This window comes from Castor canadensis, chromosome 2 (genome assembly GCF_047511655.1).
Source record: "Castor canadensis chromosome 2, mCasCan1.hap1v2, whole genome shotgun sequence".
NCBI lineage: Eukaryota > Metazoa > Chordata > Mammalia > Rodentia > Castoridae > Castor > Castor canadensis.
In genome coordinates, this window is record NC_133387.1 from 146791182 (window position 1) to 146806496 (window position 15315).

Consider the following 15315-nt stretch of genomic DNA (forward strand, 5'->3'; position numbering starts at 1 on the left):
CATCTTGGACTTAGCCTCTAGACTGTGAAAAATAAGTTTCTCTTGCTTAAGCTACCCAGTCTGTGACATTTTGTTATGGCAGCCTGAGCTAAGACACCACTGAATATAGAAAAAGGATCGGTACCCCTGGGCCATTGAGGGAACCTTTCTTAAACCAGATCACCAATTTCCTTTCTCTCTCTAAGCAACGCAGAGTCTCCTGTTTCCTACATTGCCCTGGGTTAGGGGCATTCTTGGCGGTCCATTTAGAGGAGAGAGCTCCAGGTTAAGCTCTTGGTTGGAGTCGCCTGAGGATATCTGATGGGACTTGTGGCTAACGCATGCTTTAACTGGGGGTAATGGCCCTCAGTGGAATGATTGCACTTAGGCAACCTGATGGAAAGGCCTCTGCCCCCAAATATACCCAGCCTACTTTGGAGCAGGAAAGCCTAGTTTTATGGATGATTTTCTTTCTCTTGTGGGTGTGGTACTGGGGTTTTGAACTCAAGGCTTCACAGGTAGGTAAGCTCTCTACTGCTTCTTGACCCAGCCCCCAGCCCCAGAGCCTGGTTTTAAAGCAGGAGACCCACTGAGAAGGGCAGCTGAGACCATGCTGTGGATGGACTTGGACTTGGATGGAGTTCTGGCTCTTTAGCATGCCCAGCTGCCCTGGCACCCTGTGCCCCTGTGAGCAGGCCGGGCATGCGGGGAGCCCTGCTGAGATCAGAAATGTGGATGCAGTGATGATTGTTCAAAGGTCTGAGTGAAAGGCTTCCTGGAGGCAGACTTCTCCCCTGGGATGCTGATTGTGGGTTTTTAATGCTTCCTTTATGGTTCAGTGTTTTTAGCTTTCTTAGACCGGTCATCATGTCTTCTCCCTCCATCTGTCTGCTCACATATCACAAGTGGAGAAGTCATAGGAGCTATCTGTCCCTGGTTAGGTTACAAATGAAGCCCACAGCTCCAGAGAGAAGGGTGGCCCTTCACCCTAGAGTGACTTTTTTTTTTTTTTTTTTTTAAAAACCCTTAATTGCTAAGGAGGGAAGCAGGGACTTCCTTTCTTTGTCTTCCTTTTGTTTCTTCCTTTTTCTTTTTGGTGATTTTTTTTTTTAATACCCAGGATATTTTTTTGCTTAACTTTTATTACCTGTTTCATTTCAAAACTTGACATCATCTATTTTGATAGGAGTGTCTGCTTCCTATTGCACTCAGAAAAGTCAGAGAACAGAGAACAGGGCACATGTGACTAAGGGTTCACACCATGATTTCCATCCAGTGTTGGGACTCAAAGGGCTCCCACCAGAGAAATCTGCTAGGGGAAATAAATGACACTTTGGTTTTTAATACAAAAACTTTTGTAAATTAGCCCCTGGGAAAAAGCTAAGACATTTAAATTCTTTCTCTACTTTTGTGCTGTTCTATGTAGCCCTCAGTCAGCCACAGAGACTGCCAGGTGCGTGTTAATGTTCAACTTTGGGTTAATATGCAGAGGAGTGTTGGATGTTACAATTCAGAGTAGGTTAAAGTTCAATGTGAAAGCATTTAGGTGAGCACTGGTACATAGTAAGCATACTTAAGAGTTAATTACATTATTATTGCAAACTAAAGGATTGTGCCGTTTTGCTTGCTGTGGCACAGAAGGCCAAGGTGAGGGACCTGGTATCAAAGTTGGGCTCAGGTGGAGGAAGATAGATTGGAGTTGTGACTTGTGTTACTGGCATGGGAGGAGTGATGGCTGGGAGGGAAATGGATGACAGAGCAGGGGTTTGGGTCGAACGTTTATAACTGGGAGCTTGACAGTGGCTCACCTAGGGGAAGTTCAAGTGTGCTAGGTGGTCTTTCAAAGCCCTTTCACCTGTAGCATGTGGTTCTGTGTAGGTTCCCTCCACCTGGCATAGGGTGGCCTGGGATGGAGGTGGGCACTGATAGATCAGGGTTCTGTAGAGGAGAGGGGTAAGGAATGACTTTTTTCTCTTATTGGTGTCTTTTTTGGCACTTCAGAGTGAAAAGGTATGTTCCAGTGCACCTCTCACTGGTCTTTAATAAACAGGCCACATCCCTTCAGCTGATCTCACCATACCCTTAGAGGTTTGGCAGCAACTCAGGTTAACAACCAGAGGGAAGAAAAAGTAATGTTCTATAAAAGTACATAGGCTTCCTGCTCAGGGTTCTTTGACAAAGAATTCCAGGTTATGCCTTTTTATTTGCACCTTCCAGGCTGCAAGCACATCTCTGAGGAGAGGAGGCGGAGATTCCATCTTGGGATGGGGGCAGGGAGAGAGTATGGCATGAAAGGCAGTAAAGTCTTCCATGTCAGCTTTTTAGTTTTGTGTTTGAAGTTCTGGGATAATTAACTTCCCTTGAAAGGGTGGTTTTTACTTCATTCTTTTGTTAGCCCACTCTGGTTGGACTCCAAGCCTTCAACTCCAGGGTAGAAGTCCAGGTTACCTTCCATCTCCATCCTGCCTAAGGCAGTGAGGGCTCCCTTCTTGTTCTAGACCTAGTAGCAGCATTTGGCACATATATACATTTTTGTTTACTTACATATATACATGTTACATATACATACACATTTGTTACATATATACATTTGTTACTCCTGCACTCAAGCTATTTTCCTGCCAAAGCCTCCAGAGTAGTTGGAACTACAGGTATGTACTACTGTGTGTCCAGCTCTGTAAGCAGGACTTTTATCCTGCTACCAACTCCTTTTTCTCCCATTCTGGCTCATCTCAAGTATTTCAACTACTTCAACAAAACCCCCCAACTACTCATTAAAACAAGCCAAAAGTTATAGGCGCCAAGGAAAAACAAACAAAACATGCTTAACCTTATTATCTACAAAGCATGTAAGTCAATTTATGTTCTAAGTGAAGAATTTCCAAAGTATGTCTATAGCTTGATCTTGTCCCTTTTTTTTTGGTCATAGTGGGGTTTAAACTCAGGGTCTCACACTTGCTAGGCAGGCGCTCTACCACTTGAGTCACTAAGGACCACAAAGATGCTCTGGATATTTCCACGAATTGCCTGTTTTCTACAATGACCTGAGCAGCCACTGAGAACAAGACACAGTGCGTTTTGGGTGACTTTGGGGTCTAGGTTTGGGTACTCTCCTTGGTCTTACCACCCACCTAAGAGAATTCTAGGGAGGAAGGTCTTGCTGGGGAATGAAGTCCCTGCTGTCACCAACCTTGTGAATAATAACTGTCTTGAACAATAGACAACATGCATTTACACATGTAGGAATCTAAGTTTCTATTTTAGACAGTTTATTTTAATTTTTTCTAATAGTTTGAGTTGTTACACAGTGTTATTGTCTCTTATTTTGTAATACCCATGGTATACGGTGTTTAGTAGTATCTGTGGGAAAATCCAGGTGTCCATCGTTTATAGCAGTCTCTGGGACCCATGCTAACAAACAGGTCCTACATTTACAAGGCTTGGTTGGTTTGTGAGTTGGAGTCCTCAGGGAGGTTGAGGAGGCCGCACTGCAATGCCACTTCCCCATGGCTCTGGAGTTTGTTGTCATTTGGCCAAGTTTATTCCTGATGTGAATTCCCGTGCTCTTTTCCCTCATGAGGACGAAGACTGATTGCCTGGATTCTCCAGTTGGTTGGTTGGCTTTCTGAAATACTCTTCAGAAAGCAGGGGAGGATATTTAGCACTGGGATTCACTCTGCAGAAATCTTGGCAGATGTACCAGGAAGCAGGCTTGTCGAGCTGGCATTGTTGGAATTCCAAGCCATCCTTTTACCTCCTAAATAGCTGCTTGATAACCGGGGGCCTGTTTGCTACTTTTGGAGCACACACATCTTATGATATGGAGACTTGAGTTGGGAAGAAATGCCACAAAGGAGCTGTGCATCTGGTTCTAGTGTTTTAAACAATTATAAATTTTCTGACTTGTGGTGCCTGAAGGATGGATATTTGTTTTTTTGTTGTTTTGTTTTTTGCGATGCTGGGGATCCAACTGAGGGCCTTGTGTGTGCCAGTCAAGTACTGTACCACTGAGCATCCTCAGCCCAAAGGTGAGCATTTGTTACGGAAAACCTTGGCTTTAAAAAAAAAAAAAATGTTCAACTATTAAAAGGGAATTCAGAGAGCTATGTGCACAAACATAATTAAATCATTAGGTGCCTGCTATTTGTGGGTGGGCACTGTTCTCGGTGCTGGCAAGGAGGAAGGCCTGGCCAAAGAGTGACATTTCATTGAGTTCTGGCACACCACTGTGGTGGAAGGAAGAAGCATGTATTGGACCATGGTCGTCCAATGGCCAGGTCAGGTCAGTGTAATTGTACCTGTGGGAGGCCAGAACATGACAAGAGTTCAAAGAAAAGCTCAGGTCTTAGAGGCAGGAGCTGTGGGTCTGGCTGCCAGGGCTTCCTCTAACCCAGATGTGAGGCCTTGGAGGAAGTTACTGACCCATTAGAGTTCACGCATCTCTAACATGGAGAAAATAGTGTCCCTTCTGCAGCATCCTGGAAGGATCTGATGCAATCAGATGAGGCGGAATAATGACAGCAGCTCACACCATGGAGGAGTGCTGAACATGTCTAAGAGTTGCTTGAAAAAGCTTAAAATGTGTTGTTGGGACAAATCCAATCTTCAGAGAAGCCTGGGTAGAGCTGAGTGTGCAGAACACCAGAGAAGATTCAGAAACTGCTTGAGTAGGTGAGTATTGGAGAGACAGCAGTGTTGTCTCAGGTGAAGGAAGGCAGGGTTTTATTAGAGGCAAGAAATATTGAAAGTAAAGGCCATAAAAACTGGGTCTGGACACATGGTGTGAGGCTAGAAGCTGCTGTGGCTGGGTTCCTGCAAGATGTTCCCTTCTTGTGGAGCCTGGCGTAATGGTGTTTATGCCAATGTGAACACCAGCATGGGTGTCCATGGAGTTTGAAGAACTTTTTAGTGTTGAGCTAACCACAGTGTTACTTGGGACAAGACTGAGAAGTCTGAGAAGATGTGATGTGGCTTTAGGAAGTAATTTATCTCTTGGATGTTTGGTTTCAGTGGTGGGTTAGGTAATCTATGTCAGAGTTGGCAAGCAGGTTTTGTTTTGTGTCTACACTGATGGATTGGCTGTGACTAGAGGGGTGTGGTGTTGATTTGAGCCTCAAGAAACATGCTATTTGTTTAAAACCCTATTGCTGTATTTTGGACTTTGGCTCCATGTAGGAAATTATAGCACAAGTGGTGAGAATCTGTTATCTATGGTTCAGGTGATTTCTATGTACAAGGCTGTGAAAATGTTCACTTATTCCTTCAACAATTACTTCTGAAATCTCCGCCTAATTGTACTTTAGGTTTTCAGCCCTCTGGCTTCTTAAATAGTTAATAAATTATGTGAGGATGTTGGTGGTTGATGCTGCGTGGTTAACCAGTAGGACTTTTAGCCTCTGCCTCATAATTATTTAAGCACATTTTATGGACGAAGTCAGCTTTCTGTTGGCCCTACGTGCCACCTGGATTGTTTTTTTCTCCCAGATTCCTGTCATTTCACTTAGTGTGCGCTGTATGATTTATATTTTCCAATTAACTGTGGAAAGCCACCATCAGTAACCTGACCTTAGAGAAAGGAAAACACTTGAGGAGGTTAAGGAACGAGTTCAGCTGGAATATAACTTGAATTAATATTAGAAATGGTTCCTGTCCCTGATGTGGGAATTGTGTCCATTTCCATCCTCATATCTGTACACTTCTGTGTCTTGGCTCTGTGTTGCTGGGAGAACTTTTAGAAGTCATTTCAACGGTCAAGAGGTAGACATACCTTAAGTATTCTTTTGGACATGAATTCTGTATTTTTTCAGACTGTGAAGAATGTAAGACACGAATCTCTGAATTTTAAAATTAAATTTGGAAACACATGAACACAATAACAGAGTGGTGATCTGGATACTGCCAGGTTAAGAGAAGTGGGGTGGCTGGAGACCCATCTGTCCAAAGTTGGACTTCCAGAAGGAAAAGGAGGGTGGTCCTGGGAGAAAAGCTGGTTGGTGCACAGGGCCAGGCTCATGTATTTTATGGGTTAGCCTAGCAACCTGTGGTCTTCAGATTTCTGGTGGAATCTCCAAGGTATCCAACTTTGATGAAAGCACCCTTCCTGCACCTCTTCTTTTCCCTGTCGCAACATCCTTTTTGTCTGAAGTGAATTTAGGAACAGTGGTAGCACTCTGTATTAACAATTTAGCATTTTTCCAATATAGAAACATTTTGGTTGTCAGGCTTATGTAAAGAGATTCAAGTTTTCCTGAGCTCTGCTTTCATGTTCAAACCACAAGTTTATTTTTGAAAAGTTTCTCCCAGGGAGTTCCAAAGATTTGACTGTATGCAAAGATGGTTCCTTGGAAATCACGGGAGTTTGGTCAGTTTTCTACACTTGCACTCTAGAGAGTACAGACAGACAGACAGAATAGAATGCTTAGTTTAGGTAAGGCAGCCTCTGTCATGTTTGGGAATATGTTGAAATGCATCTGTATTTTGCTCATCTTGGGTTTTCACACTACCATCGTTCAGTTTTAGTGAATATTCCTGTTTTCTCACCAGTCTTAAAGACACCTTTAGAAGTAAATGTTTTGTCCACTATTTAGAAATTTTAACTTGTGCTCATCATCAGACTGGCAGTGGCTTCCTGAATGAGACAGCACAGTGTCCCACAAAATTCTTTTGGGCTTTTGACTCACTTCTGATTTCTTGGAATGAAGCTCAAGAATGCATGGAGGTACCTGGTACCAGTGACTCATGCCTGTAATCCCAGCTACTTGAGAGACTGAGATCAGGAGGATCAAGGTTTGAGACCAGCCTGAGCAAATATTTGTGAGATCCCCATCTCCAAAATAACCGGAGCAAAATGGACTGCAGGTGTGACTCAAGCACGTAGCCTGCTTTGTGAGCAGGAAGCCCTGAGTTCAAACCCCAGTCTCACCAAAATAAATCAGCTTGGAGGCTCTCTGGCTTCCCACCTCTGCTAGGTGCTATCTTAAATGACTTGTATGCTCAAACAGAACTATCCACCCCAGCAAACCTACATGGAGTTTTCTCTGGATGTCAGGTCCCATGCTGGGTGCTTGGGCACTGCTGTGCTCAGGAGGGAAGGACAAGTTGTTTGGCATGGAGGTTTCAGACTGCGTGACTTTTCCTCCACAGCTGGGAGGACCTCTGGCATGGTTAGTGATCGTATCCAGGTCTTGGCAGTGCCATTGCCAGTTCGCGGAGAGGCCGGGCTGATGCACCAGCCTTACGTGACTCCTCTCCACGCTCTCTGATCGCGTGCAATGGCCCAGAGAGAGGAAGTCTTTCCATCTGGCACATGTCCAGAGCTCTTCCAAGAGCTGAGCTCTTTGTTCCTACATTGATCTTCCTAACGAAAGCAATAATCCTCATTTAGCAGTCTTCATACAGCATTATTTCCACTCCAAAACACCACTTTTATTTGAGAAGTGCCACAATGTTGCATCCTGGCAATTGGCCAGCGTTTCCTGCCAAATTATGTAAACCCTTGATTGGGCTTAGTCTCCAACAGAGCAAGTGTGTCTATGGTGTGTGTTAGGACCGTCAATGTGGCCCTGTGCCTGGAAGTGGAGAACAGCTGTTCTTCAATTCATTAATTAATTCAGTGTTTACACTTTGATTGGGAAGGAAATCCACATTTGCTTAATACACCAGTGCCCAGCTGAGAAATGTCATTTTGTGAAAATATTAGATTGAGATTTGTTGTCAAGGAAATGTAAGTTGTGGCTGTTTCATGAAATTCAAATATACAGATTAATTTACCAACAGGGAGCTAAGATTGTAATAAACAAAGGTGGCCTTATTCAAAGATTGCAATGTAATTAGGGTTGACTGAAGTAGCCACAGCTTTTGTAAAGGAGTCTAAAACCCTAGACAAGCTCTTTATTAATGAATATTAGATGAAATGATTTCATTGAAAAGCTATCGTCAGCAAAAAAAGAGATTATTGGTGAATAAAAAAAACCCATTTAGTAAGTAGCACACATAAAAAGCCCCCCAGTGGATAGATCTGTGTGTACAGAGCTCTTTCTCCTACACATTTGTTGTAGGGCTGATGCCCTGGGTTTGATCCCCTGCACTACGCTCCCCAAACTTTTGTTATAAAGTTTAATAAATGGAACACTTCTAGAGATCCAGAATGAGCTATGCCTTGATGCCCAGTAAAAGGGGACAAGATGTAATCAGTCATTTCGGTCTCAATCCTTGTGCATTGCTTCATCAGTGGTGCAAAGTGACTGTGTTTGTCTGTAGAATTGAGGCGCTTTATTATATCATATATGGTAAAACACCTCAATTCTATTTGCTACATGTCATTCTCATGTACTACTTACTACACAAGCACCTTAGTTCTGTAGAGAATATGTATATGCTTTATAATTATATGTGTATATTATATAGATATGTGTGTGTATATGTGTGTTTATATATGTATACATGTATAAAATCTCGGTACTAGGATTTGAACCCAGGGCCTCTGTATGCAGCATGTGCTCCACCCCCAGCTTCACCCCTAGCCTATGTTTCACCATATTAGTAGCATTGTCAAGGTAGATAAGTTTGAAAGTTTCTCCTTTTTGAAACTTTTTCAAGTCCTCCTCAAGTGACAGTAAAGGAACAGACATGCTTACCCCTGCAAGGGGGGAGAAGAGGCAGTAAAGGAGAGCTCCGTAGCCTGTGGTGGGGTGATCATTGAATTGGATGGGGTGGGGGGAGGGGAGGGAAAGCCACTTCCATCTGGTGTCCACAGGACAGCACAGAGCAATTCACCTGCACTGCTGCCGAGAGGCTCAGGAATGGAGGGAGTTACTGGAGAAGGCAGGAAGATGGGTCACCATCTGGGGTCCTACTTAAGAACTTTGAAAACTGGAGTAGTCAGTCCTTGGATTGTTCTCTGCACTCTGGAGATGGTGGCAGCTACTGTCCCTCCTCCCTTCCTCTCCACCGCCTCAGCAGCAGTGGGCCAGGCCAAGGGATCTGGAATAGGAATAGGGGTGCATAGGGTGCTGGCCATGACCACTGGGACCTCTGGTTGTCCTCTTCCCTGTTCACGATGCCAACAGCCAGGCACGTGCTGTCCCAGCAATGGATTGGAGGACCCTTTTCTGAAGAAATCAAAGAGTTTCAGAAAAAAAATATGCCCTGCCAGTGAACTTTGTGGTCCTTCACTTGAAGCTTTTTCCCACGCTAATTGAAGCTGTCGGGCTAGTAAGTCCTCTCGTCTGTCCCTCTTAAGTGGGGTCAGGAGCCCAGGATCAACCAGTCATACTGAGAACATGAAAGGCAGGGCCCAGAAAAAGCTAGAAAAGGGAACCATGGAGAAAGTGAAGTTGCAGAAAGTAAACTTTTTTTTCTTTTTTAGGGTACTGGGGTTTTCAGAGCAGTGAACTCATTAGGCAAATGCTGTGCCACTTGAACCATGTCTTCAAGCCTTTTTCTCTGGTTATTTGGAGATTGGGTCTTGCTTTTTGCCTAGGCTGGCCTGAACCTCAATCCTAGTTTTAGTTTCCAGCCATAACTGGAATGATAGACACGTGCCACCATACCCAGCTTTTTCCCATTGATATGTCCAGGCTGGCTTGGAACTGTGATCCTCCCGCCATTGCACTCAGCTATTGGTTGAGATGGGATCTCTCAAACTCTGTTCCCAGGGCTGGCATGGAACCACAATCCCAACTAACTAGGATTACAGATGTTTGCCACGGGTGCTCAACTATTTTTTTTTTTTGGCGGGGGAGGGAGTTATCCTTAGATGGAGAAGCTATTTCATATCTAAAATAAGAATAGCATTTATGAAAAAGAAAGAATTAGAGAACAAGTAAAAGCTCCTGGAAGTTACACATTAAATACTTTAATAAAAAAACAGTACTGAGGATATATATCAATAAGTAAAGCAAAACAGATGCACTCTGGAGGCTAGCAGAATGAGAGATTTGTGTGAGTGGTGTGCCATCTACCATATGTAAGAAATCACAGCTAGGAACATTATTTAGCAACATGGAGTAAATACTAGAAGAAACAGTTAAAATTGCAACTGTTTTCCTGGAGAATGTGTCCAACATCGGGGAAGGAAAGCCAGAGAGTACGGGCTTTCATCATATCTTGTTTTACTTTAACGTGTTTAAGAATATTAGCATAATTGGAAATGAAAGGAAACAAACTGAAATGATTGGAACTGGTGCAATAATGACCAATATCATAGGTGAAATGTCTTTCTCAGAGTTGTTCCTGTCTGAAAAATGGGAGGTGGTGCTGTCTAATAGATTTTTCACTTAGAGGAATAATTACTGGGCTGGGGTGTGTGGTTCAGTGGTGGAGTGCTTGCTCAGCATGCAGGAAGCCATGGGTTCCATCCCCAGAGACATAGCACGAAAGGGTGGGCTATAGCTGAGCTAAATAGTGGAAGAGGGGAAGGTAGAAGGAAAGGGTAAAGGAGGCTGAATGTACTGGAAATATTATGTACTCAAGTACGAAAATGGAAAAATGAGGCATGTTGAAATATTATGTACTCAAGTACGAAAATGGAAAAATGAAAAATGGGGGAATGGGTAGATAAAGGACAGTGATGGAGGGGGTGATTTCAAGATGACATGTTGTAAGAAGTTTTGTAAATGTCATAATGTACCCTCATCACATAAAAATAAAAGAATCTAGAGAATAGTGAGAGACATTTCTGCGGTGCCCATTGTTGGCCTCCTTCCCAATGTCCATTCCCTCTTTTTCACTAACAGAACATTGATCTTGTTGAGAGTACTGATATGATGACCATCCAAAAACTCTGTTTCCCAGCCTCTCTTGTAGCTGGGGGTGGACATTTGATTAAATTCTCATCAAGAAGATGTAAGGGATTACGGGATTAGTGGTGGTTGCCTTCAAGGAAAGCTTACAAAGAAGGTTGACTTGGCATGGGATATTGGATCAACCACCTGAAATCATAAAGTGTCCAATGTGTGCTTGGGACAGAGGGGTAGAAAGACAAAACAAGTGTTTCTAATAAGTATTCTAGGATCTGTTTTAGCTCTATACTTCCTATCTCTTGGAAAAAGGTCCTAATTTAAGTCTTAGGCTGCTATTTTGGGTCTATTAGTAGGAGCTGACATAATTCCTAAGTGACAGTTACATATCACAGTTTGTGTGATTCAAGAACAAAATAAACCAATGGGGTATCTAAGTCAAAAAGTTAGAAACAGAACAACAAAATAAAATGAAAGAAGAGAAGGAAATGAAGTAGTCCTTCTTTATCTGTGGTTTCAGTATTTTTGGTCTGAAAATACTGGGTAGAGAATTCCAGAAATAACTTAAAAGTTTTAAATTATGTGCTGTTCTGAGAAGCACAATGAAATCTCATACCATCCTGTCCAAGATATAAATCTTGTCTTTGTGCAATGTATCCATGCTGTGTAGGCTGCCCACCCCATTAGTCACTTAGTAGCTATCTAGGTTATTACATTGGTTATTGTGTTGCAGTGCTTGTGTTTTACTTAATAATGACCCAAAGTGGGAGAGCAGTGATGCTGTCAACCTGGATGTGCAAAGAGAATGCTTTAAGTAGAAAGATGAAAGCACAGTTAGATATGTTGAGAGAGACAGAGAGAGAGAGACCACTTGCACATAACTTTTATTATAGTATAGTTATTCTTCTTATTAATCTCTTACTGCGCATGATTTGTAAATGAAACTTTCTCGTAGGTGTACAGGTGTGAGGGAAAACATCGTGCACATCTGTATGTATACTACATAAGAAGTTTGGTACTATCCACAGTTTTGGCATCCCCTGGGAACATACCCTCTGTGTATGAGATAGGACTACTGGAATTAAAATCAAACTAGAATTAAAATAAAAAACTGAAAAGATAAGTGATAAATTTAAGAGCTAATCCTGTGGAGAAATAGCAATTAAAAATGGCCCCATACGTTCTGCTAGCACAAGCTACATGTAGAAGAAAGCACAGATACAGTTAGATCTAGACAGAGAGGAGATGAAATGACTTGCACTTTGCAAAACTCTACAGATAAATCCGAAATTGTGGATTTATAAAAAATGATTTTCTTGGAAAATCTGCTATCAGAATGATTCTAGAACAGAAAGAAAACTTAAAAGTCCCCTAAAAGTGACAGAAGTGACACAGCTGTCATCTGTGAGGAGCCGAGGCTGCACTTCCAGGGTTTCTTTTGCTGCTGAGGTTTCTCAGGGTGGTAGGAGCTAGTTTCTGCTGAGAGGAACTTGGAGTGTGGGACAGAGTGGCTGTCCTGCCTGGTGTCAGGTCTGTAGGCATCTGGGAAGGGTGGCCACACACTGGAAAGGTGAAGGCCACGATTCGTAGCATCAGAATCCATCACAAAATAAAAAAAAAAGCCCCAGTCTTCATTTTTTCTTTTTTGATTAACATTTTTTAGATGAATATTGCTACTTGAACTTTTTTGGTTAAAAAATAAAGATTGAGAAAATTTAAACCATTTACTCTCATGGTTAATTTCATAACCGACTGATTCCTTAGAGTAAAAATATTTAAAAATAGTCTTATTATATTTTTGAATTAGTATACATTAATAATATGAGGGGCTTTCATTGTGATATTCTTTATATGGGGTACTTTGAACAAGTTTACCCCCTCTAAAATATATAGAAATACATACAACTACTGTGTATTTTATATAGTACATATATAAAATATATATGTAAATATGTATAAATGTAAATATATATATGTAAATATATATATTATCATTTTTTTGTGTGTGTGGTGGTATTGGGGTTTGAATTCAAGGCCTCACACTTGCTATGCAGGCGCTCTACCACTTGAGCCACTTCACCAGCTGTGTTTTGTGTTGGGAATTTTTAAGAAAGGGTCTCATGAGCTATTTGCTTAGGCTGGCTTTGAACTGTGATCCTCCTGATCTCTGCCGCTGGAGTAGCTAGGATTACAGGCGTGAGCCACTGGCACCTGGCTAAAAATATTTTAAACATTGCATTCATACCGTGTTAAAGAATTCAGAGCCAGATTGTGCATAAGAAAGGTTGGTAGTGTTTTGAGAGGAAAATTAACTGTGGAAGAAAACAGAAAAAATGGAGGCATCAGAACTCCCGAGCTCTTTGTTATTTGCATGGAAAAGTACCTTGCTCACAAATGTTGGTACTAGGACAGACTACTAGTTAAAATAAATAGCACAAACTGCAAGAAGACCAGGTAAGGGAAAAGCAGCCAGAATAGCCGGTGAGAGAGCTATGCCAAAGGCATCGGGTCATGACGCCAGTGGCTACCCTCGGGCCAGGACTCCAGCCCAGTGTTGACAGGCGCACCCACCACGTGGGCCCAAGGGCATCCAGTAAGGCGTGTTTGGACAGGTCATGGTCAGGGGAGTGTAGCGCTCAGCCTGTGGTTCTGAAGTGCCTTTGTTGTTTCCTTTGAACTTTGCTATTTTCCCCTCACGACCATCCCAATCTTCACTTAACCAGATGTAATTCTAACTTAGTGCTCCTTCTCCTCTATCCTTCCCTGGTAGGTGGGACTGTGAACCATGGAGTTGTATTTCGGTGAATACCAACACGTGCAGCAGGAGTACGGTGTCCACTTGAGACTCGCCAGTGATGAGACCAAAAAGCCAAGGAACTCTCAGCACTTGAAGACAGGCTCCTATGGGGTCAGTATTAGGGTCCAGGGTATTGATGGTCACCCCTACATCGTCCTGAATAACACGGAGCAGTGTCTGGCAGGGACATCTTTTCCTGAAAATGGGCCATCATTGTCACCACCAAGGATAAATAACTTGCCTCGCCATGCCACCAATGGCTCTGTGTTGAAGGAGAACAGCACAGAAGAATTGCAGCTTCCAGAAAACCCATATGCCCAACCTAGCACAATCAGAAACCTAAAACAGTCCTGTCTCCACGAAGGCAAGAATGGCATTCTAGAACGCAAAGGCAGCCCAATGAAGCCAAACCACGTGCTCAACTTTCAGAAGCATCCAGAGATTTTGCAGCCCTATGACCCTGAAAAGAATGACTTGCACTTGAAAAGCCACCAACCCCCTGAGAGTAATTGGCTGAAAAATGTAACTGAAGAAGGAACCAATGATAAGAAACCTTGGACTTGCTTTCCCCAGCCTGGCCATCCCCAATCTACCAGCCCTCCCTTGCAGGACCTGGCCAAATCGAGTGTGACAGCCATTCGTCTCTGCAGCTCTGTGGTCATAGAAGACCCCAGAAAGCAGACTTCGGTATGTGTGAATGTTCAGAGCTGCACCAAAGAGGGGGTGGGAGAGGAGGCCCTTTCTCCCAGCGCGAGGTCTCTAAGTACCCATAGCCCACACGCCCACCCTGACACCAAAAAAACCAGGCCAGATGTGCTTCCCTTCCGGCGACAAGATTCAGCAGGACCTATCCTGGATGGAGCTCGGTCACGAAGGTCCTCCTCCTCGTCTACGACTCCCACGTCGGCCAATTCTTTGTATAGGTTTTTACTTGACGATCAGGAATGTGCCATCCATGCTGACAACGTCAATCGTCACGAAAATAGAAGGTATATCCCCTTCTTGCCGGGAACTGGGCGGGACATTGATACAGGCTCAATTCCTGGTGTGGATCAGTTAATTGAGAAATTTGATCAAAAGCCTGGGCTTCAGAGAAGAGGACGGTCTGGGAAGAGAAACGGAATTAATCCAGAAGACAGGAAAAGATCCCGAAGTGTCGATAGTGCCTTTCCTTTTGGTCTTCAGGGGAACCCAGAGTACCTGACTGAATTTAGCAGGAACTTGGGCAAGTCCAGTGAACACCTCCTCCGACCATCCCAGGTGTGCCCACAGAGGCCACTGTCCCAGGAACACCGTGGGAAACAAAGCATGAGCCGCATCTTTGCAAAACTGCAGAGAGACCCACATGGTGCTCAGGCTGCCCACCCCAGACCTCCCCAGCAGCCCAAAGATGGGAAAATTCTAGGAAACAAAGGCAATCAGGAAAGCGTGGAGATTCGTGCAGCCTCCCTTCCAGCACAGAGTAAAAAGGAGGAAGAAATCAAAACGGCCACAGCTACCTTGATGTTACAGAATCGGGCAGCGGCCATCTCTCTGGATTCTGGTGCCAAGAAAATTTCTGTGAAGACATTTCCTTCCAACTCAAATACCCAGGTAATACCAGTGCGATTTCCGTGTGTTCTCTTTCTAAATGAGCTAAATGATCTATGGAGTTCAGCTCCTCAATCTTTATCAATTTTTTTTTTCTTGCAGTACGGGGGTTTGAACGCAGGGCCTCGATCTTGTTAAATTAGGTACTCTACCACTTGAGTTATGCCCCCAGGCCTTTTACTTTTGTTATTTTTCAGATAGGGTCTAATG

General features: G+C 43.3%; 1 protein-coding gene across 10 annotated transcripts in view; it reads left to right on the forward strand.

Moving 5' to 3' along the window:
• Window positions 1–15315, forward strand: part of Cgnl1 (cingulin like 1) — a 148478-nt gene that overhangs the window by 35330 nt on the left and 97833 nt on the right. For 9 of the 10 annotated variants that reach the window (XM_074066046.1, XM_074066043.1, XM_074066047.1 and 6 more), the window contains one exon: window positions 13489–15108. In XM_074066046.1, coding sequence (XP_073922147.1) covers window positions 13504–15108 — 1605 coding nt within the window. In that variant the 5' untranslated portion in view covers window positions 13489–13503. Of the gene's footprint in view, window positions 1–4339; window positions 4651–13488; window positions 15109–15315 lie in introns of those variants that run through there. The other variant, XM_074066045.1, reaches the window with a different exon arrangement.